At 48.4% G+C, this 24471-nt stretch overlaps 1 protein-coding gene across 6 annotated transcripts in view; it reads right to left on the reverse strand.

The window, feature by feature from the left end:
* The window catches only part of Prestin (solute carrier family 26 member prestin), a 305226-nt gene that overhangs the window by 121142 nt on the left and 159613 nt on the right, over positions 1 to 24471 (reverse strand). Inside the window, exon 1 of one of the 6 annotated variants that reach the window (XM_077683519.1) lies at positions 8065 to 8085. The exons of the other annotated variants lie outside the window; for them this stretch is intronic. Within the exon in view, the coding sequence (XP_077539645.1) occupies positions 8065 to 8068 (4 nt within the window). The 5' untranslated portion in view covers positions 8069 to 8085. Of the gene's footprint in view, positions 1 to 8064; positions 8086 to 24471 lie in introns of those variants that run through there. 6 annotated transcript variants of the gene reach the window in all.

Below are 24471 nucleotides of genomic sequence, written 5' to 3' on the forward strand. Positions count from 1 at the left end.
CAAACGCAGAAGCGTCAGCTACGGCCGGGCTAGAGCGGCCGACGACGCCGCTGTAGCCCGACCGTGCGTCGGGAGAACGAAAACGGCGAGGAGCGTCATTCCAAGGGTATGATAGCGGATCCTAGCCATCCTGGTGTGCTAGCTCGGAGATACACCACCGCGCGACACAAGCGCAGACACCGAAAAATCCGACATGGCATGTGAGCTTTGTGGTTCCCATTTATGCCGATTTAAACTGGCGAGTTTAGTAAGTTTGAAAATTCCGAGAAAGCTCATGAAACTCTTATAATCGCTATTTATCGGAACCAGTTGCTCCTTTCGCCTTTTGTAATACCTGTTAAAACACAACCGAATTGGTATTCACAAATTTAGAGAACGGAGTCCCAGTCGTGGCAAGCAGTGCGCAAAAGGTAGTGTTTGTCGAGCTGCCAGATGTCTGTATGTGGTCGCCACATTTTGTTTTCCAGCCCTGCAAACCAATCTTTAACGTATCTTTGCCATACGACCACTTAATTCCGCTGTGTCCGTGTTACCCAGGGGGTCTGTCGAACAATTTAATCAAGCCTTGCGAAGTAACCGCGCAATGGACGCGAAGCTGCGCCTAAACAGGCCCAAAACAACTGTCGCTAAACCAGACGACAAAACCGGGTCGTGCCGATGCGCCCACCGGCGTGAGGGTGCGGGTAACGCTGGGTGAATTCGCCGCGCCATCTACACTGTGCTTCATGAGTGAAAACCGCCCTCCCCCTCCGCAGCCACGTTGGGAATTTCTTGTCCCGCACGCCACGGAAAAACCGTTGGCTGGTAGAGGTACAACGCTTTGCTTTAAAAACTAAATATAAGACCAGAAGTTAAAAAAACACTAAATACCACTAACTAAACCAAGAATGTCGCTCTTATACACCGCCCTCATATGACGAGGCCAAAACAAAACTTACCTCTCAAACAAAACGAAACACGAATAAAAAAACCGCCCAAGAGCACTAGCTGAGTAACGCCCTGTGTCTGCACTATGACGCAAATGAGAGAATATAACACATTTATTCCTTATAACAGTCGAAATGGAGATATTTGCCCGAAGGAAATTTTCAAAATTAGATAATGCGAGAAATAAAAACTAACAGATGGTAACAATGAACGAACGATATAAAAAAAGGGCCCATCTCCCCGCGAGGGGGACTCGAGTAAATGCGTCGCATAGGGGGTGGGTGTATTGCGTTAACGTTTAGTGTTTGGGGAGTTGGTGATAGTGAATGCGTTGTATTAGCAGCTTCTTGACGTAGTTTGAATGAGTCAAGGATATAAGGCGCGTTCGTAGCCTTTCATTCTGTGTCGGTTTTGTGGCGCAGTGGTAAGAGCACCATGTACCTCGCGTTCCGCCCACAGGTAGTGAATGCGTTGTATCAGAAGCTTCTTGACGTAGTTTGAATGAGTCAAGGATATAAGGCGCGTTCGTAGCCTTCCATTCTGTGTCGGCTTTGTGGCGCAGTGGGTAGAGCACCATGTACCTTGCGTTCCGCACGCAGGGTCGTGGGATCGAAACCAGGCGCCGGTAAGTATTATTTTTTTATATAGTGTAGGGGGAGGGGTGCGGACCTGTTGTTGAGAGCGAGGAGGGTAGCGTGATGCGGGAGAGGAGGAGTGGGGGAGAGGGCGAACCTGGAAAGGCTGTTGCGGACGCCGAGGCACGCCAACGCCGGGTGACATCGTGAGTTCAAGAAATGCTCTGCATTTAAAAAATTCTCCTTCGTCGCTCCCCCACTGCGAAATCAGATGTAAAAGAAGACCGAAAAAAACACACCGAAACAGAAAATAAAACATCGTACAGACGAACCAACCAACTTACGCATGGGTGGAAAGTTTTCGAAACATCTGTGTATTTTTTTCACTTTTTCTGATGATTCGGGTGACAGACAGATAGACCGACATTCCAGCGTTTATTTACCCAAATATACGACCTTTTGTCTTCAAACATTTACAGAAATTGCACGAAATGTGCTTTTCTGCGGAATCATTGCAGCTTCTCTTCATTTTAGTTTTTTTTTCTTTGACAAATAATGTACACTTGCTCTGTTATAACGGTTAACAGCGCTCATTTTGCCAATTATGCATTTTTGTTCAGACACAGGGCGTTCATGGTTGGTTCTTTTGCAAGATTTTTTTTCGTGTTTCGGTTCGTTTTTTTAGGCGCATTTTTTAAAATTTTCTCTTCGCTGTCTGTTAGCGACGTAGAAGATAGACAACTTTGTTTCGTTCAGTCTTTAGTTTTCATTTTTTGTATTTCTTCGTTCTTCAAAACTTTCTTGAATCATTTGCCCATGTTTACACCACTACAATGGTTAAATGCTGGGTGTTACTCGGTGGGTGCTGTGGGGTACTCCGCAAGGAACGCTACGTGGAAAAGCATCAGCAACCCATGAGAACGGCTTTCCAATTTCCCGGTCCCGTTGCGTTGCAGAAGGTGTGTTTCAGTACGCGCGGCCCAGATGGCGCTAGAATCGGTGCTCTCTGTTGGAGTAAGTCCGCAAGACTCGGGATGACAGCGCCATCTCTCGCAGAAAGGTAAAGGAGTATTTTGCGCGCGCCTGATTCAAACGAGGGCTCGCGTTTGCGGCGACCGCACAAAAGTAACACGACAAATGAGGTTGACGCAAGCAGCTGTGGGTGCTATATCGTGGCTGTACTAGAAAAATCATCGATGCGGTTTCTTGGAAGCACAATATACGGACCTCTGAATCCAACTAAATTGAAATGTGCACAATAACTTGCAACAAAATCGTGTGTACGATATTTCGGCGCACGTTAGAGATCCCCAGGTGGTCAAAATTAATCCGGAGCCCTCCACTACGGCGTGCCTCATCGCCTGCGTTGCGTCGGCGTGCGAAACCCTACAATCAATCAACTTGCAACAAAATCCCCTAGTCCGAGTTAAAGCTGACTTCTCATCTTCGAACTGGCGACGACTTGTTGGAATAACGACAAGCTAACAGTGGACCTTTAAGATATCATCACAAGAGTCATTCCAAACGATACAAATTTCGGAATCGCTTAGTTAGAGGAAGGGCTGTCTGCTTCTTCTACTGACTGGGTAGCTATTGGTCTGCTCAACTCACCGAATAAAAACAGGGTCATTGAGCTTCCTGGGGGAAAGAAAGAAATTCACCCCTCCGCGAAACGACGACGATGGCTGAACGCGAAGCTTTCTCGTGACGGATTCTTTGGTTGTCGTCTAAGTTTTCCAAACCGCTACAACCATACCTAAGGGCGGAAGCGGAATGTCCAGCCCTTCGCGACTGTGTCCTCGTCCTGGGCCTCCACTCTGTCTGGAGGTCACGGGTGGACGCGGTTGAGTGCTCGGTGAGCGCAAAACCAGCCTAGCACCCCTTCGTTCAAAGGATAAACTGGATGATGAGTGCGCTAGAGGGACCCGAGTCGGACGAGACACTGCGTGAGGCGCTGGCGAAAGGTGGTCAGGCGGCGAGTTCCTTTAAAACAAATGAGCCCCTCCGCCGAGCTCGATAAACGCGAGTATGTGTCGCCTACTTATCCCGTTTAGGCCATACGCTGCAAGGGGTGGGTGGGCATTGAAGGCATGAACGCCAGATATTGCAGACGGCAGTACTTACCTTATCCATCTCTTTATGCCCGTTCTCTTTTATTTTGATTTCTCTCGTCTGATTCAGGCTTTGTATATATTCCGCAGAGTCCTCCACCTGTTATTGGCGTCTTTTCTTGGCGTCTTTCCTATATATATGCATATGCCTTCGTGTACATGTGTAATAATAAGCCTTGTATACATCTGCTCCTGTACTTTCGCGTCATATCTGTTGCCCCCATGTCAACTACACTCATATTTATTGCTGCAAATAAAGTTATTGTTCAAAAAAAAAAAGTCGAAATGGAGCAATCGGATAGACGACGGCTTCATAAGGCGAGGGACCCAGGTTCGATTCCCGTCACGTGAACCGTTTTTTTTTCTTCTTTCACTTCACCCACGATCATTCATCCTGATCGTCCGATAAATTTGACTTTCCTGCATGGCGTTCTCGCGTTGCTGACGCCATTAGTAAGTGCACTAAAGCTTCGCTTCAGTGCACTGACATGGGTCCCTCGCGTTGTGAAGCCGGCGTCTATCCGATTGCTCAATTTCTGCACGAGCGAAGCGGTTTGGAAAATTTAGACGACAACAAAAGAATTCGTCACGAGAAGGCTTCGCGCCCAACCACGGTCGTCGTTTGACGGAGGGCTCCGTGATTTTTTTCTTACACTCCGACGTTTTCCCGATACAGACGCCGTAAGTAAAAACACTGGAGCTTCGCTTTAATCATTGAACGACAGTCACAAATGGTGATGTGAATCGTCAACAGCCGTGGCGGCTATTCATAAAAGGGGAAAAATAGGACGAAGACGCAGAGCGATTTTGCTCAACGACAATTTCGTTTCGTTGGTACCAAGAAATGTCCTTGCAGTGAGCTTATACGATGAGTTGCTCCTGCTTCGTAAGGCGAGAAGCCTTGCTTAGCGTGCTTATGTATTGCCCCACAGTAAGCCTCCCCTACGCGGCCACCTTCTTGGTCATCAGCGAGGCTGGCCGTGATTTGAACGACAGCCGCCCTCTTCTCTGTGGGTGCAGGAGGGGAGTGCTGCGTCACTGAAGTGAGGAAGGATGGCAGCCTGACATTCAGTGCCCCTGGGACATTCCCGTCGTTAGTCACGTACGTTGTGTTGTACCTCTTTAGCCCGCGATTTGTGTACAAGTTATGAAGGACAGCAGCTTGTGCAGTGTATGCCTGCGCCGAAGCGACGGACCCGGATATCAAAGCGCGCTCGCTCGTCTTAAAAGGAAATTGCGTTCAATGCGTACATTGTCTGAAGTATTGTACAAGCAAATTATGTTCGAAAAATGCCCCGAAAACGGCTCGTTTCCCGTTCAAACTACTCGCAGTAACGCACTCTTTGCCGAGGAACAGCCGGCTGAGGGGATGAGGCGCAGGGATAGCTTCCGTTGCACTTGTTGTAGCCGAGTAGTTGTATTCGAGTTTACAGCGCGCTACACTTCCCGTTTCTGTCTCTAAAGCAGCGTTCGAATCAGGGACAATATCGAAACAAAACGAAATCTCAAGGCGTTCACAGAAATTTGTCGATCGCAAAGCACCGTACACAATTTCGATGTGCAGCAAGTTTATTTTCCCACGCTTATCGACAAGAGATGCATGAAAGTACTTCAACCCATGCGTTTCATTATCACGCTACCGAGTTATTAGCTAGGTCGTATTCCCTGTGCAAACACCTCAATTGAATCACAAGTGTTAACGTTTAACTCTTAATCACTACTATACTCGGTTACAACTCAAGAACGGTACCATCTCATGTAGTGTATCACTCCGCCAAAGCGCCGGACCCATGACGTCAGTGCGCGCGCGTTTTGAAAGGGGTTTGCTATGAATGCGCGATATCGTCTGCCTTGTCTCACGCAGTTTGTTTGTCGTCACTGGAGTCATTTATAAGCATATTAAGTCCAAAAAAATCACGGGAACGGCTCACGCCATGTTCAAAATATTACAAGTAACGCCCTACTTGCGCCGCGCGGAGAAACATCCGGCTACGGTGATAAGGCACAGCTGCAACTTCCGGTGCCGTTCTTAAAGGAGCCATGAAGAGAAAACACAAGTTTGGTTCATTCGAAAGATTGCCTCGTTAGAACCATAACGACACCACTTATAACGCAAACTTCGCTCAAATAAGCTACATAATTAGGAAAAAAAGGAAATGACCATGCGACCCACCAGCTCATTTTCCGCAACAGAACCTGTGATGTCACTTGGGAATGCTCTGCGATTGGCGGAGGCCGGCAAAAGCAAACGCAGGTTAGGCAGGGCTTACAGTTTGCATAGCGAGTTAAATGCCCGTGAAACATACTGCACATTCTTTGTGTGACAAAGAACGGTGGAGTAAACGGTTGAAGGTCCGAACGAACTCGCAAGCGTGTGCACCGATGCGTACGAAACTAGAGCCGGCCGAGCTCGACATCTCGCCGTCGCGCAGACGAATTTTCGGGTTCGAGGCTCTTCGGGGCCAACGAACCGTTCAAGCACGCACAGCCGCGACTTTGCTTCGTATCGTAATCCCTTCACAGGAGGTTGGCCGTCATATCGCCAACCAGCAAAGGTAAAAATAGAAACGAGGGGAGTAAGGAACAGCAAGAAGCGACGAGATAGTGCCAGTCGTCGCGTAAGTTTCGAATGGTGTTGGCTTGCTGCTGTCGTTACGAGCTCGTTTCCAGTTTACAACCACTGAAAACTTCAGTTTGTTCGAGTACTTTACAATGAAATTTCGTTGCTGCGTTTTGAAATGCCCATGTAGTACGGGAAAATCGTCGAGGGAGTACGACATCCCCGCCGGTGAGGAGATCTCCTTTCATGTGCTGCCCAACGACGAACCTAGGCGAAGCAAGTGGCTACGTTTTGTGAACTTTGCAAACGGAGGAGAAAGAGAGCTAAAGGAAGTACGAGTGTGCTCGCTTCATTTCCGAGGAAGTGATTACGGCAGGGACCCTTACGTTAGCTCACTCCTGGGACATGCTGGCGCTCGTCGCCGACTTCGTCAAATCGCTCTGACCTTGGGGAAAAAAATGCCGTAAACACCGCGCATTGACGCTCGTATCTTTCTGGTCGAAGCAGAGAGCTCGCGCGAACGGCTTTCCATACACGACACCGGCCAACTGGCATAAGTGATACTGCTACTGAAATTGAACTATTATTAACCGTAATCAAAATACGGCACATACGTACCAGTCTATATTCGTCCGTCGCGACGGGGCTGACGAGGCAGCGGTGCCGACGGCTGGGCGTTCGTCTGTTGTGGCTATCGCGGAATTGTCGCTTTCCCGTCCACCGCGTATCCCACAACTCTTGCCGCTCGTGCACTTAGAAGCATTGAGCGTTTTTGTGGTGTGAGGTTGTTAAATGCAAGCCCGAGCTCCTCGGCGAGAGTTTTGTTCTCCGGATCAGGCGATTCCATGACTAGGGCTGCGGGTGCACTAGGTTTTACTAGTATTTTTAAAATGGCCGCCGTCTCGATCGACTCCCGCGTGTGGGTGCTATATGGAGTCGACATACTAAGTATCTGTTTCATGGACCGGCTCTATGACGCCATTGTACACGTCACCGAATGTTCAATTTTAGCGGGAGATTTAAAATTTTGGCTTAAATTGCCTTATTTCTCAGCGAATAAAGCATCATTTGCTTCCGGGAAAGCGCTTGGGGTACTATGAAACACCTAATCTTTCGAATAAAACAAACTTTTGTTTTCTCTTCATGGCTCCTTTAAGTTTTCACCGAGTATACTATAAGCGATATTACGAAAATTCTTCTGTTTGACCTATCGTTGCCCACTCTTACCATTTATTTGATACCCCACTGTAATATTCGACGTGATTTTAAATTTTGAATAATACATAATTACCGAACCTATCAAACAATTTCTTGTTTAGGAGTATCGTAGTAAGTCGGAACAATATATGTTCGTAAAATGAAATATGTTTTTGATTATGTCAACTTTTTACATCGGTTTGTACCGGTACGTTTTTTTGGATATCACAATCAACTATGCGAGAACACTTTAAAGCACAAAAACCACAGCTATCCAATGTAATCGGTATCCGTGTTGGACCTATCCATTTTTATACTCTGTTTGTACACTTTCAACATTTTGAACGCCATGAAATATTCTCAGCTAGACCCAATTTATCGTCAACGTTTTGAGCATGCGCGCGCCCAAGTTCAGGCTATCAAGACGGGCTGAAACAATACAGCACCCTTTTGAGTCCCACAGGTAGAAATCAGGTGTTCTGAACCACTAATCACAGCCACTGCCCATTCGATAAGGAATGACGTTTATGCAATTAGTAACTCCAGGAAGCGGAAGCCAACAATTTATAACTCCTTCGTGCAGCATTTACCTCAAGTGGAGCAAGAAACGGCGCGAATACGGGCCGGCGTTACAGGTGCACGCATTGATATTTACTTTCCTCGCGAAGAAGGAGAGCATAGAAAGAGCGCTCACCCATGCAACGTGTGTTTCTTTCTCAAGCTGCTGCCGTGGGCGAGGTGACCGTGGTCCAGTAGCGACCGGACAGCGGAGCGGGTGATAGTATCCGTGCGGGTCGGCGGCGCGTGTGGTGTGGCCGGCGCGGTGTTTTCACGCCGAAGGCGGGCCGACCAAGGGCGAGACGCGGCTCGCCAGGTGTTCCTCGACGCGCAGGGAATACGGGGCTCATTCGCCGAGAGCTCGTATCGGCGCGAGTGCGCCGGGAAACGAGCCCTTCGAGGGGTATTAAAAGTTTTTCAGGCGCGCATACACGCTATATATAACTCGCACTTGCGTGTATGCACGCGTGTGTGTATGTGTTGTATATGTATATTTTTTCTCCACTTTCTTTCTTTCCTTCCAAATTCTTTATCTGTTTCAATGACCTACCACATCCTCCCCTTTGCTTTCAGGGGTTTTCTTGACTGCCAACTCGTATTTCTGCGTTATTTTCAACGAGCCCCTCCTTTCCTATTCTGATTCGCTACATGCATAGCGAGGGCTTCTGTTCTGGCAGTCTTGGTGCCATAGGAAGCTTAAGAGGGTTCAACGCTGGTCGACCACTCTGGACATGTCGTAGACACTCGAGTCACGGCCCGGGGGTTAAAAAGAAGGTACCCTTCACCCCGAGTAGTCCGAGTGGCGCTGGCTACAGCCCCCAAGCACAGGAAACAAAAATACCTAAACATAGATACCCCAGAAAGTGGAGGGGAAAATCGCCCCGCCGGTAGCGTAGTAGTTATCGGACCAGACCGGTATTCTGGAGGTCGTGGGCTCGGATCCCACCTGGCGGGCATTTTTTCTCCACTTTCTTTCTTTACCAACGAGGCCGCATCAGCAAAACGGCACTTCAAATTCTTAAGAATACTGCCCACATACCTGAAACGCGGCTCATCTGGATACCTGGACACGAATCTCTCGAAGGTAATGAGGCGGTTCACGCCACTGCCCGCGCGCATATACACCGGGCCATTACCATAGAGGGACAAACACCGCTTGCGGCCCCCAAAACAGAACCGCTTGTCTGGTATGCTGACATTCTCATTTATTATATCGTCAAGGCCGAAGAAACTTCCCGACTCCGCACTCCCATTTAACAAGAGCAGAAGCCACCCCCCTTCGAAGACTACAGACAAATACGTACCCCCACAGAACCCTACTCCATGCGATTTACCCTACCCAATACAAATATGTATTTCCAACGCATACAAACGAAAAATATCAGTCGCGAACGTGCCACAAAAGCAACGGAGATAGTGGTGACCGGGCCGGTAACTCCCGCGAGTGCTTTCGAAACGGGCCGCTAGGGGGATTTCAGCGGCGCCTTTACAGGCAGCGCTCGAGGCGTATAGTGGGAGGGTGCACGCTGACAATTGGACCATCATTCTTTCGCAAACACTGCCCCACAATGAGTGCTTAGGTGTCCTCGCAATTACTGGTTGTAGTACTTATCTCGCCCCCAATGGGAATGCTCCAACGACAATGCAGTACTGAATAATCATGTTAATAATGTCCCAGTCGACATCGTCATGTAAACTGCTAACAGCGTCATCCTCATATCTAGAAGATGGCGCATGGGCTTCAACTGCTTTCAGCATCTCTCACATTTAGCTTCGTTACAACGACCGCTGCATTATGGCCATTTTTTTTTATTTCAACACACAACAGGCTTACCAGGGTCCATGCCGAGTGGCTACATTGGGTTTGTTTTTGGTATAAATATAATATACAGGAAAAGAGAGAAGGCAGGAAAAATTTAAACGCACAGAAACATGAATATAGATAGTTGTATGCTCAACAGGCATAATAAACTGTACAAGACCACATCTGCAAGATTTGCGGGCAATCGAGCGTTACAATTCCAGTTTATCGAAGGTTCCTTTAAAGTTATTCTACAGGAGTCTTGTTGGCGGCTTCCGCGGGTCAGGCGATGGCTCGTGGAAATAGAGCACTTATGTGCGTTATGTTGCTATTGGTAGCCTGATAGTTTTATGGGGACTCGATCGCGAAAAATAACTGAGAGGATCATGGAGGTAGTCCATGATACCATGAACGTAGTCTACGAGCGTCTTTTTGTTTTTTATAAACATTCGTGGTCGGGGCCAGTTTTTAAGTGCTGTCATGGAGGTAGTCCGTTATAAATTTATTATACTGGCCGTGGAACAGCAAATATTAAAATTTTAGTCTGTTTTTTTCTCCTGCAGTGGGCGAGAATTCGACGGTCTCCCCATTTACGTAGATGCTAAACACAAAGAAAAAACGGGAGCAGCTGAAGAAGACGAAACGGGTAGCCAGGTGACCCGTTAAAATTTTTAGGCTATATACCTCTGATGGTGGTTCCGAATTATGCCGCCATGCATAATTTGAAGTTCGTTCAGCACGACATTTACATGCACTCCTTTTAAAGGAGACTGACGCAGAGATTAGCTAGCTAGAGCGTGACTACACGTTATCAATTTGGTTTTCCCAATCACCTGAGAAAGTGGCGCCTAGGTATTTCCTTCTTTCTTTATTTTTTCCTTCTTTAGAGGAAGCGGCTATTTGATGTGGCTAACGTTGGCAACGCCAGTATCCTCAATTTTATATGAAAAATTCAAATGATTTTTCATTGGTAAAACTAATGGTGAAGGTTTTAAATTCATCTAGTGTCATGGCCGATTTTTTAAATCATACCTGAGTAGAAGTAAAGGACTCCTTAAGTTTTACTTGATTTTCATGTTGTTAGCTGCTGTATACGTAACACAATCATATGCGATGAGTTTCGTTGGTATAGACACGTCAACGAATAAATAGATGCCGTTGACATAAATTAAAGTTAATTGGAGCGAGGACGGAACACTGCGATACTTCGGAAAATGCATTCAGGTTCCGCGAGATATGTTCATTTGAAGCTACACAGTGCTCTCCGTCTTTTGCATGGCATGCAATACATGAAAATATTTTCCTTTCACCTGCTATTGCATGACGCTTAATTAAGAGATTATGGTAGAGGATGGTATCATAGGCTTTTGAGAAATGCAAAAGAAGAAATCCAGCATTATAATGCTGTAGTATGCCACCAGATTTACCACGGTTTCCTTGGAGATTAAGGATTCTAGACAAAGCTAGCTCCTGTCTGAATGGCCTCGATAACACAGCATCTAGCTCAAACCAATGACATCCTATTTAGTTTAAGAGAGCTGCTACAGGACCATAGCTAGCTACCTTCACTCTACAGGCACGAAGTTCTAAGATGTCGACGTTACAGGTTAGGATATCGGTGGTGTTGTAGCTTGTGAAGGAATCTTTGTTCGTGTCCCGGGAAGCTTACGCCCGGGCCACTCTTAGCCTTGGTGATAGCGCTTGAACACCAATGCAACCGCACTGCAAGTCCGGGCTGAGGCTGCACCAGTGGCTATCAGGGTTATGTTCTGACAAAAAGTCGCCAGGCCCATTTCATCTCCGCTTCAGAGGAACCTAGGCCCCATTTTCAACCACAGAAAATTAATGCGCGCCCAGACACTCGTGCGCGCTCAGAAACGCAGCCGCTTTTTGAGGGCCACACTATTGGGAGCTCGCGCGCTCAAAAGCGGCGGCGGCGGAGGAAACCGGTCATCGCCCTTTCCGACGGGGGAGCACTGGAAGATTCCCGCGTTTTAACACGACAATGTTTTATTTCTGGATACATTAGGATTTTACTGACGTCATATCCGTCACGGGAATGACGCCAGTGCGCCGAAGCAAGCGGCCTGTAAAGGGTACACCTCTGCACATCGCGTCTTCTTGCGGGGAAGCAACCTTTAGTACCAGGATGCACGTTATACTTAGGGTTGTTCGTTTTCGGGTTTTATATTTTACACGAAAAGGTTTTATGCCGGGATACACCAAGATTTCACTGACGTCATATCCGTCACGGGAAGTACGGAAGTAAATCTTTGCCGAAGCGACCCGCCAACAGGACGTCGCTCGCCAATCACACCGACAAGACAGCAGCCGCAAATCATGTTCAGCTGCAGATTTCGCTGCACATTTCACTTTCGTGTTTTACCGATTCCTATATGACAGAGGAATCAACCAGTTTTTTTTCAATCGCTCTTTCGGCTCGTCCGATGTGACCACAACTGTCTCGCACTGAACTGCGCCTTGGCGAGTGTCCGGGTCACCTCGCAGCTCACGTGACCCGGGCACTCTAATTGGCTCGTGAATTCGGCGCAAAGCGGCGCGCCGCAAAAAATGGGTCCGAGACCCATCCTTGCGCGGCCTACGAATGTTGCCGCGAAACGGCGTTTTGGGGCGCGCGGACTGCCGCAAGTGAGGACGTACGTTAACAATCAAGAACACTTGCAGGTCTAACGTCCCCATGCTCGTAAATAATATTTTTAGGTGAAGAGATCTGCTCAAGATACTACTGTCTCTGCCCAACGTTTGCGCCTGTTTTGCGGCACTACAAGCGCAAAATAACTAAGCTCTCGTTTAAGCAAATATGAATTACCGGGAGCACTCTACACAGCGCAGTAGGCTTTGTCCTGAAAAAAAAAGCAGAAGTTTGTGGCGAAGCAAAATTACGCGGCCGGGTCAAGCGACGCACAGTCAGCGATAACCGCCTAATGTGAAACTTGATGCGACGGCCTTTTCCCAGACGTTATTTTAGTCACTGTGGCGGATACGGTGGCGGATTACATTACGCGTGCCTTGGCAGCAAAACAGGAGTCTCGATAATAGCAGACTGCGCGCACACTGGGTTGTGACGCCGCGGAGTGGGCTGCGCAAGCTTCACTATGATTTCCTTTTTTGGAGGGATTCCTCCAAAAAAGGAAACGTCCCTGCGCACGCGGCAAAATCCCAGAAGTCTGCCGTATGACCACTTCTCTATTTAAAGCTCATTGTCGAGCAAGTTGGTGTGCACTCGTTATAACAAAAAATTAGAGCGCGATAGACAAACACAGCAGGACAGGACAAGCACTGTGTCGTGCGTCTTCTGTGTCCCTGTGTCCATCCCGCTCTAGCTTTTATAACGAATACTTTGCTATTTAACGCCGAGACACGTTAACTACGTCAGTCATCCCGAACGAAGCAGGTGCGGGATGGGCATTTGTTGAAAGTCAGCGTCTTTTTAAGTGTGCAGTTTCGTTTTTATGTGCGTTATTTCTTGCGAAGTAGGTGGAGAATCCCAGAAAGAGACTTTAAAAGCGCAGCTGCTGCGTTTGAAGGAAGATAACTGTGTAGGTCGCTCGGAAGGTATTGTTTGGGTATTGTTTGGAGACCACCATGTTGCTCGCTCGCTCGCTCGTTACGTTACCAATGCAGACGATAACGGTTGTAGTCTTTGTTGGTGCAGAAGACTGGCGAAAAAGCTGAGCATTAGCCGTTGTCATTCTCACCACTGTCTTCGATGGAGTTTTGTAATTGTCTACGTTGGAGTTAGGAAATTGCAAATGCGTGGTGTAAGCGAACTGGATGAGGTCAGGAATATGTAGCGACGAAGAGTCATTTACTCTGATTTGGAAAGTTTGGGGGAACGTTCAGGGTAATATTGCACATAGAGTCGATCCTGGAATGTGACCAATGGTGTGCACTGCGCTTGTTTCTCTGATACATAGGAGAAGGTGCGGGCATGCTGATGGGCGAAATCACAGCTCGTCAGTGAGCATTGGGCGCGGGTCCAAACAAGTTGGACGTTGTTTTGAGGCTGATGCCGCGGGAGGAGCTATGGAGTTAGTGGGAACACCCTTCCGGCAAAGAAGCCCGACATACAGCTCGGGAGTGCGTAAGGATGTCCGTGCTCTTAGTGTGGAAGAGTGCAATTACAATGGCTCATTCTTCAGGTAATCCGGGTGTATGTCGTCAATAAAGGACTCTCAGTAGCTGGCACGCGCGTTCTCAACTTATTGGCTTCATTATCAGCCGCGACAGGACCCTGCCACCTCAATACGGGCGAGGCGTTGTAACAATACCAGCTTGGCATGCAGTATCGGTCACATTGCGCTTGACGAAACCGTCGCCCATCGTCAATCGGCTGTCGGTGTTCAACAGCGAAGTGGAAACAGTGCTCTAACCGGTGACGGGCGATACGATGGCAGATTCTGACAGTCTGCCCAGGCAAAAACAAAACAAACGTCACCAAGAAACACGGCGAAAGTCAGTTTCTGGTTGATGTCTGTCCCGCCAAACTCGGGGATGCGCGCCACAGTCTACGCAATGTGCATAGCTCGGCATCGCACGGTGATAGTTCGGGGTGGTAAGCCTTGTCCTGTGCGAGAAGACGAAGCCATTCGAGACGATGCAACACGATACTTGCCCGAAGGAAAGCAAAGGAACCCTTTCCCGTTCCGACTTGATCTCGTTAGACCTTGAAACGTACCAAGTATACCACATAAATGAGCGGCCAATGTTTGTGTGGTACATAAACTTCTCATCTTGAGGAAAGAACCGCCAGTAGAATGAATGAAACGCGTGATACTATGTATACCGCGTGGTATTTTTGCTGAGTGTCGTTTCCCGCCCTGTGTGTGGTTTGCCCGCACGCGTGCTCCCATTGTGGAAGACATTAGTAGATGTAAATGTAGTTCATTTTGGGGGACAAAGGATCCTTCATTAAGTTAAAGCATTCTGCAGCTTATAAACAAGGCGTTCAACGTCGGAAAACTTGGTAGTGGCGGCCGTGACTCAACTGGGGCAAAAGGTAAGTTCTGCTGTCTGCTGTGGTTTCGAATCCAACCGCAAAAGCTGAGCTATGGCCCATTCTGGAGGATTTTACAACCACCCTTTCCCATCTCATTAAATAATCTAAGTAAACAGTTGAGAGCGACTGTGATTAAACTATTGACGCTAGCAGAAGTTGTCGATATGTAACGGCAGCCTAATATACATAATACGTTCTGTATAGAAAGACCAACCCCTCCGGGTGATACGCCTTAGAGCTCCACATTTCACGATTGGGCTGTTTTCTTTGATTCGCGTTACACGCGTTATCTTTGATTCGCACTCGGAACTACGTCAGTCGCGCGCAGCCGTAGAGCAGGGAGCGGAGGCTAGTCTACCAGATTTGACCGACTGAAAGCGCACAAGCAACAAAATGGCGGTACCCATGAACCACCGCAGTGAAGACAAGTATCACGTGATGCGAACTGACCAATGATCATGGCGGCGGCATAAAACAATAGGAGAAAACAGGTCCGATACTCTGTAACCTTATCTAGTCACACTAATCTGACCAATATTATACACACTTGAAGTCATTGCGCAGTTAAACGGCAATTAAAGCGTTAGTTTCACAGAATTGGTACATACAGCCGATGTGCTGTGCTGGTGTCAGAACTAAGCTTATGACGTGGACCAAATTTTGTAGTCCTGGGGCCGAATTTTCGAAAAAAGGGGGTGTCGTTTTGAAGCGACGCGGTAGCGCCGTGCGTGTGCGTGTGTTCCTGGGCTTTAAGGGGAGGGCATAGGAAGCGAAAATGGCAGTGAGGAGCCCTGTGGCAAATTGGGCATAAAGCGACGCACAGTACTGCCCCCTGTCGTCCTGCTTGTCACTTTGAACCCTTGCTATAGTGCTTCTCAGTGCCGTTTTCACTCCCTACCCGCCACTCAAAGCGACGCCCCAGCCCAGGGATACATGCACACGCACGGCGCTACCGCGTTGCTTCAAAACGACACTCCTCTTTTTTCGAGAATTGGTCCCCAATACTTGCTTCTCGCCGTCTCACATTGTCGCAGTATGTACAGGCATGAATTCCCCCATGCTGCTGGAGCCTATACGTGACAACGCTCGCACAAAGTGACATCTCCAGACGGGCCCCAGTCTAAGCCTGTCTTGCCAACGAGAATACCTTGACAGTTCCCTAAAGCTCCTATAACACTCTTGTAAGTCGTTACGCCATTGACGAATTCCGAAAAATTCAAGAACATTCACAGCGCGCCAACCCCACCACCAGAGTTCGGAGCTGTGCACAGACTTAAAGTGCCAGCAGAATAAAAAGCGTACGTGTACCAGGTGTTGACAGTATTCAAAATGAAGCTATTCAGCTGACTCCGTATACGCGCGCACGTATACGCGCGCAAAAACTTACGGAGAGCGCAAAGGCAACGAATCAAGTCAGCTGCTACTAAATTGACGACAGGACCGCAAAAGCGTCGTCAGTGCTGCCAGTGCATTTACTCCTCGAGCATCGATCTGGGAAATGCAGATTCGTTTATTTGCCCTTTAAGTCATCGCAATCGTCTGTCTAGACCGCGGACCTTTGTGTGCTCTCTCAGCTGTTCATCATCATCATCATCATCATCATCATCATCGTCGCTGGTGCCTGTTCTCGTTCGCGCTGCTTAGTGAGTGAACAGAATGGCCGCGAGTGGATTTTCACTCTCAGTAATAAAAAAATTCCAAAGGTATGAATGCACAAATACTAGAGTTGCAGCTCGGCGTTCGTATGGCTATACCACACCAAGGCGATATACCACACCAACCAATGCAACTCTGGACCTTTTGCATAAAACGGTGGCGAAGCGCTTGCATTATCTGCTGCGCATTCTGTAAATGATGGTGAATATTATTATTTATTTTGAAAAACACACTCCCTTGTCTTTCGCAAGGTGTGCTCGTTGGTACCTCCATTCGCGGGATGCCTCCATAATATTTCTGAACACACGTCGAACGTAACGCAATATTGAAGCAGCTGGACGGTCTAGTTTCACCGCGTTCCAGACGACATTTTCTAGGGGGTTAGGGGAAAAAGATGTTTTTCTTTTTCTAGTGAAGACCAATAAGCGGACTGTCGCGCATCGGCAGATACCTCTCTTTTTGCCTTTAGGCAATTGCTTAGCTCGGAACATTTAGTTTATGCCTGCTACGTTATTACTAAATTAGCAGATTTCATTTCAGTTTATGCCATTTGAAATGGAATGAAATGATATATCTCAATGAGCCAGGATTCAGTGAAATTTTCCACTTTTGCAGGGGCGATAAGTCCAGGGCAGGTTTTCGCGTCTTGCACTGACAGTGTGTAATAAACCCTCTCCACTGCGGCGTCCACCATAATGCCGGGGTGATAAACCTCCTATAAGGTCGGAACCAGTGAAAGTGTCGCTGCGGATAAGTATTCGTTCTACGCTCGTATCTGTTGACCTGTGGTGGGCAAGGCTGTCCAGTGTAGGATTAAGCACCACTGTACCAGGAAGTCCAGCGCCCTTCCAATTACTCTTTACTCCTCCAACCTTAGGTCATCGGCCAAATGGCAGGCTTGTTTCCTCGTCCCTACACAGAGCTTTCTATCTCTTCTCTCTCAGCTTTGATTCGCTTTGTGTTAAAAAGAAGAGCCGCATCCTGCAAATGCACCTGCTAAGCGAAGTTCGTCTGATCAACAACGCTAAGTTGATTTCTAATTTGGCGCCTTTCCAACGAATCAAGGAAAACTTCCAGAGTACTCTATCTGAAAGGGGTAGCCCGAAAATGACGAGACCATCTTTTTTCTGATTGGCACTGTGTAAGCTCCAATTGCATAAACATTGCGCCCATACGCTGGAAAATAATGAAGGCAAATCGGACGCGCACGCAGGTTGTGAGATACAGTTACATACGCTCGACCCAGTTCACTCGGGTTACAGCATTCGTCGGCGCGACGCGTTCAGTGCCTCATCCTGTCTGGCAGCGCTATGTTTCGTTTAAGCTATCGGGTACGATGAACCAGCCAGCCTAGTTTCAGCTCATCTACCCTCTTTAGCAGTCATGCTATAGCAAGCCTCATCTAACTGTACATGTACACTGCGCCCACTGTTCGGAAGTCGGAGCGAGCCAGCCACGCAGCACTGCGAGAGCTTGAGTCTAAAGTTGAACCAAGCTGTGGGATCTTGTGTTCGCCTATTTTCTTTCTCTGTAAAAACCACGCGAACTTCTATCGCTCCTCTGCGATAGCCACGCTTATACCGCTTATACGCTTATAAGCGATAGCCACGCTTATGTGCGTTGTACCATCTACGCTCTCGCAACGGTGGTAACCACGCGGTAACCTAAACGGTCCCAGCCAGCGAAAATGGAGCAAATTTTAAACAAGCCGACTATTTCCAATGTAAACGTCAACAGTGGCTACCTGACTCCTGCAGGTTTGCGCGAAAAGATTTCCCGCCGTTTCGAATTTACCGAAAAGCGAGAGGCACTCCTCCGCGGCGATCTTTGGCTTTCGGTATAGTTAACCGGTGTGGAATTAAGGAAGGTCGTTCGAGCACGTTTTTCCGCCATGCCCTCCAATGTAAAATTTTCCAACGTGCTTGAGACGATAGAGCGACGATGAGAGACGATGGAGCGCTTTCGTTTAACGTGTATCGAAAGGGCTCGCACACTGCAGCCGCTACCTAAACTTTCAGTCCGTTCCTCCTGACGCCCACAAAAGGTGTGTTGCTTCCTCCCTGATCAACCTTGCGAACCGCATTTGTTCCAAAGCAGAAGACCCTTTTCTCGACCTCGACAGGGTGCGAAATGATCTCTCGGCAAGAGGCTATCCCACGGCGTTCTTGAATGCAGTGGAACTCCGCCGGTCCAGTTCCGTCTGACCGGCTGATCCCTGACCAGGAAAGCGTGTTGCCATACTCTACGTCCTTGGTATAAGCGAAATATTGTCTCGCGTTCTGCGCGGTTATGACGTTGAGGTCGCACACGTGCCTGTGTGTAAGCTGAGACACGCACTTGTGGGCGGTAAGGACAGGCTTCGCAAAGAATCGTTCCCTGGCATGTTCTACAAGATTTCCTGCGCAGATTGCGACTGCGCATGTATCGTTGAATAGGGCTATGTTGCTTGAAATTTCAGGCTTTTGCTACAGCGGCGGTTAGGGATAGGTTCTCACGCAGGGACTTTGAAAACTCATGATAGGTAGTATTCACAAGGATTTACTGTTGAAGTGTTGGGGTCGCTGGGTTGAAACTAGTCAGTTCCTCACTCGCATTTTGAGAGACTTCGTCTTTATACGTAAGCGAAACAGAAGACATTTGCGCCAGACGTTACCGCCCGGCCATATTCGGGCCGCCAGGCCGGTTTGACCTTATCGGGTTCTTACTCTCGAAGCTAAGTCTAGGTAGCAAGCCTCCAAGCCTGCACCCTTCTCCCTTGAAGATGCACAATAACATAGCGGCTCGGATAAGAGTTGGAGGACCAAAGTATAATCTGTCGTTCCCTCTGCCGGCGTACGGTCCGCGTCGGGCTCATGACGTCACGAATCCGGAACCCGGTCGTGTCCTACGTGTGAATACGCCATAAGCGTATTGGTTTACCTCAGGATAAACGTGTTTTGCCCCAAACCAGTTGTTGAGACTCTGCTGCATAGTCAACCTCGGCCCGAGATAGCTCACCAGTGGGAAGCATAGGGCCATCAGGAGCTGTGCACGCTGTTAATGGTACACGGCACCCAAGTATAGATGTGCAGCAAAAACATAAATAAGTAGCACAGGCTAGACGGTATATTAAAAAAAAATGTCCGTGAACGTACAACATCGAAAGGGTCTTTAGCGACCATCTCGATACACACTGTCACCCAGGCCGATGTGCGAAAAAAAAAAAAAAGAAATAAATCTAAATACAACTGAACGAAGACAAACATGTCATTTGAGGTGACATATGCGCCAGCTCTACATCGGTTGCGCGTCAGAAAAAGAACATGCGTTCTGTGCAAAGATTGTTGCGACACTCAGTGGGACTGCATGGCATTCCGCCACCATTTTCCTGTCTATTCGATGCTTTTTTTTTTCAGGCACTGGGCCATTACGTTTTTGTCCAGTGGCCAGGTTAAGTAGTAAAGTAATAAAGTAAAGTAAAGTAAAGTAAAGGTTAAGTAAAGACATTTAAGTAGTAAGTTGGTCCTGTCCTGTGATCCCGTCCAATGCGACGCATGTTTTATGTAAATGAAACAAAAAAAATCAATTATGGCATCGCTAACTTCCAAATGCAGAACTTGTGCTCACTCATTCTGCATTGGGCGAGAATATTGTCGCACGTCCCGCTGCCGGCTTGGGCCCGCATAGTAACAGGCGACGCCATTAGTGTTTACGAATTTCAGTGCCGTCCACACAAGCAGAAGCCGTAAACAAGACACGTCAGCGGCCGATGTTACAGCATGCAGACGAAAACTCGTACACATCGTGGCGACGATGAGGTCGAAGTTTCCAGTGTGACGCAGGGGTTACTTTGCCCCGCGCAACGGGCCTCGCAAAGCTTAAGTTTTAGCAGTTCGTTTTTTGAACGCAACGGCGACAAATACATGAAAAAACTTTCCCGTTGCAACCTGATACAGCTTGACTGCAAAAACTGCCTGTCTCTCCTGGGCTGCTTAAAATGGCTCGATCTCATCACAGTATTAATGAAACACAATGCAGTTACGGACGTGATATCGCTGATTGCAGCAGATGCTTGGCAGTAGCTCTCTGCTTTTAAATGAGCGATATTTCTTCACGCGATAAAATAATTGCAATTCCCTCCCATGGCTTAGTGCTGCTGTGCTCTTGCAGCCATCTTGGAAGTTATAGAACACGACGGCCAAGCCATGATGACGCCAGGCGCGGCAGATACTTCATATTCAGCCGATGCATATTAGCCGTGGTACAAACCAACATAGGGACTGGGGCTAGACGAACAACGTATCCTTTATGCTCCGAACGTTGTTGCCACACGTTAGACACGCCACTTACCCTTGCAAACTGCCCGGTACGTGGTGTCACCACATGTAGCTCTTAAATGTTTAACAGGTATCAGCCATCAAAGTCAGAAAATATTTCATATATTCTTAACCGAAAGCCTGTTTCCTTAGTTTCTGCAGCTTCTTCGAGTTCCCGGCAAAACAACGCGAATTCATTATTTCCTTCTTGGGGCCAGCCCTGAGATAGAGCGACTGAACTTCCGGTTCGCCCCTTGGCTCGTACCTCGCGTGGGAGAACGCTGCGAAGAAATTTCACACGAATCGCGGATGACAAATGGAGCAGCGGCATTCGGCTACCGACTGCAAACCCCAAACCATATCCGAGTCCGGCGTCAACGCCTTCGGTTACCATTTGCTCTCATCTAGTGCCGTATCAACGTGGAAAAAACGTCGTTGTTGCCTAGGCGAGGGATGCCATTAAGAGCTGGGTTTCACTCATGGGTGGTACCCCAATTTTCCAGGAATACAACCTCACAAGCATGGAGGCTGGGGAAAAGCTCCAAGGGCGCATGAGAACTGTTCGGAAAGAAACGGTCCGGCCTCCCCGTGAGCTTAAAACCGCATATCTGGAGGGATAATAAAGGCCTGATAATAGGGCTGGCAGACGCAAAACCACGGCCTCACAAACCTGCCTGCAAACCGGCTTTTACTAACAGTTCTTAGCCCCGGGGGACGCTTCTTGACCAGGACATATTTTGTTCAAAACACTTGCGGTTGTACGTGGGGATGTGAAGAAATCGCAAGTTGGAGTGCACGTCACGTGACTAGTAAAGGGCCCACCGCGCGGGCTTCTAGAGCAGTCGACACAAGGGCGCGAGGACGGGGCGCGACGGCAAGGGAGGACCAGCGCCGCACAGTTCTTTGGCACATGGCGACCCTGTTGCCGACATGCTTGGGAATAGGAGACGGCCGACGAGCAAAATGGGACCGTGCGTTAAGGCGGCTAGCAATCGTCGCGCAACTGAGGAGGATCAAGCCAAGGAGTGATGATTGGCTGAAGACACAAATAGAGTTGGGGTATTTGGCTCGTTCAGTAATGGGCAGTTTGGAAAAAAGATCGGTTTCATAAATCGCCGAGTAGCTGCCCTCCCAGCGAGATTGACGGCAATGTCATGCAGCGATATTGTGGGCATGCAATTATCCAACATACGCTCCCGAATTTTGCTGCAATCAATGCGACGCGGGTGAATACAAGTTTCATTTACCCTTTCTGCGCATTCCAAATATGATGGAAGCATGTGTAAGGTGGCAGTATCCCGCCGGGTGACGGGCGCGTCGAGTTTGTGGCAGGATATAAAACGAAGTGACTCCAGCCGCACCAAGCAGAGCTTCCGATGCTTTTTCAGACCACAAGTAGAAATAATCCGCGTGCAGCTGTCCTCGCGCGGTGCATTATTGTTGGCCTTGTCAGGCGCTCAAAAGCAACCTATCGCTGGTCAGTTGCGGCAGACATGATTTCCGCTAGCAGCAGACACTCGATTTTTTTTTTCTGGGCGAACCGCGAACAATACAAACAATACATGCATTTTACTTCGCCCGCTTGCGATATCTCCTATCCAGGAAACGGTTCCCTCACCTGCTGGACGTAGCCAGCATTATGACGATAAGGTGCCGATACCTGCAAACTCGCTCGCGATACTGTGTTTCCAAGCCCCCACTGGCCCCCACGTTCATAGTCCCTGTTGATAGCTTAACTTCTTAAGTTAGCTAACAAATGAAGCTAAGAGACAATATTCGTGCCTAGGGTACACCGTGGAATCTTGGGCGTGTTGATGAAGCATGACAAAGAAAGTAAAACAGCGCGAACGGCACGAACGAAAAAAAAAGGTCAGCATCGCCACTCCGTGGATGGTGGCGAGGGTGCGGAGTACGGGGACTCGAAATGACATCCAAGTTGCACCCCGAGTGACATCCGATTTGCGCCCCGACCGTCATTTGACTTGAGCCGTGAGTTGCCCCTTTATTATTCCCTCAATGAAACTGCAACTCACGGCTCAAAACGAATTCGCTTGATTTTCGCTTGATGGTGGTGTGCGCACGGATTGACGCGGACGGACATTGGGAGATCCTAAGGTACTCCGCACCGTTACAGGCGAGGGAGTAAGCCGTTTGACTCTCGGGTGCGAACTCATGGTCGTAGCTCATCGGGTAAGACGGCTGACAGTAAGTTTGTGTGCTCTACCAGACACAGGCTCGAATCCTGCTGGTGCCTGTTTTTTTTGTTTTTTTTTTGCGATTTCAAATGCTATGCGCACGGACGCGGACGGGCATTGTGCGGTCTAAAGGTACTCCGCATCTAAAAAAGGGAGCAACACGACGGCGCTGACTACACTGAAAGTTTATTGTGTGTTACTGCAGCGTACGCACCATCCCGAAAAGGAAGATAACCATTGCGAAACGGAACTATAAAACCGGAAACATGATGTGACCCCTGTTGCACTCAGAAGGGTAATCTTTTTTAGCGGGTAAAAGTATTGACAGTGCGCTGAATCAACTTTAATGATGTCACGCGTGGGTTGTGCCTTGCGCCTAAGGAACGCAAGTGGCGTCCTATATTACAGGAAACATTCAGGAGTCAAACTTGGGAAACAAACACATAAGGTGGAGATGTCGCCCATGCGCTTTTGCAAGCTGACTTAACGTAGCACATTCATAGGCTACCGTCAAGTTCGCCCCGTGCTATGCGTTGGCGGATGAAATGAGCGATTGAACTGTAGTTATCGTTTCCCATACAAAGTGTATTAATTCTATAAATAGCCCTGGCGTTTGTATATACGCGACGGGGATACTTCGGACAAAAATACTGTCTAGGTATCGTGTGCAGGCGCTCTGTGCAATTAAGTGTGCATTATTTCCCCATCTTAAGTGTGAAGACGGCAGGGCACGGCACTAATAGCTACAACAAGATTCTGGTCGCGTATCTGGATAAACCCTTACGTTGCAGCGCAGCACTATTTCGCAGTACACGTGCTCGGCGAGTTCGGAGAACCTCTTTACGCCACACACGGCGGACAGCATTTACCGCGCCACGCGTTGACCATCAAAGTGGTGAAGATAAAATACGTAAACTCGGCAGCGACGCGGATAAACACAGCGACCGCGGTTTTACTACCCTTTGTCTTGGGGTTGTTGTGGGCCAAGTCTTTTTCCTGTTTGTAATGTTTAGTCGTTAAAAAGCGACGGATTAGCAAAAAGTCCCACTACAGTGTTTACTTTAGGACCTCTTCATGTTGTGTTGTATGGCATTCATCAGGATCAAATATTTGCAGTGTAACTTGGTTTGCAGATCTGGCACGATGAACAGTGTAATTAATTATAGCACATACTATATGTGGGCGAAGTGGAACCACTGGATGCAATGGGATCATGAGCTATGCGGTGTGGCTCCCTTTGGGTGCATGTAGCCTCATTTCGTCACACAGCTGGGAGAAACGACAGGGGGAGTACAACATGAACACGACTCGAGTTACGCGATTATGGTTGTGCCGTGCAGGCAAGTGTGTCGAATCGAAAGGGGCGAAGTAATGCACCGGTAAGGCACCGAGTGGGGAACAGGTCGCGGGTTCGATTCCCGGTCGATTTTCTGATGGAGACGTAAAGCAAAAACGCCCGTGTGTACGGGATTTCGGCGCACGTTAAAGATCACCAGGTGGTCGGAATTAATCCGGCGCCCCCCACCACGGCGCGCGTCATCGCCTGCGCTGCGTCGGCGCGTTAAACCCTACAATC

This window comes from Haemaphysalis longicornis, unplaced genomic scaffold (assembly GCF_048455015.1).
Source record: "Haemaphysalis longicornis isolate Haplotype H1 unplaced genomic scaffold, Haemaphysalis longicornis Haplotype H1 scaffold_9, whole genome shotgun sequence".
NCBI classification, from domain to species: Eukaryota; Metazoa; Arthropoda; class Arachnida; order Ixodida; family Ixodidae; genus Haemaphysalis; species Haemaphysalis longicornis.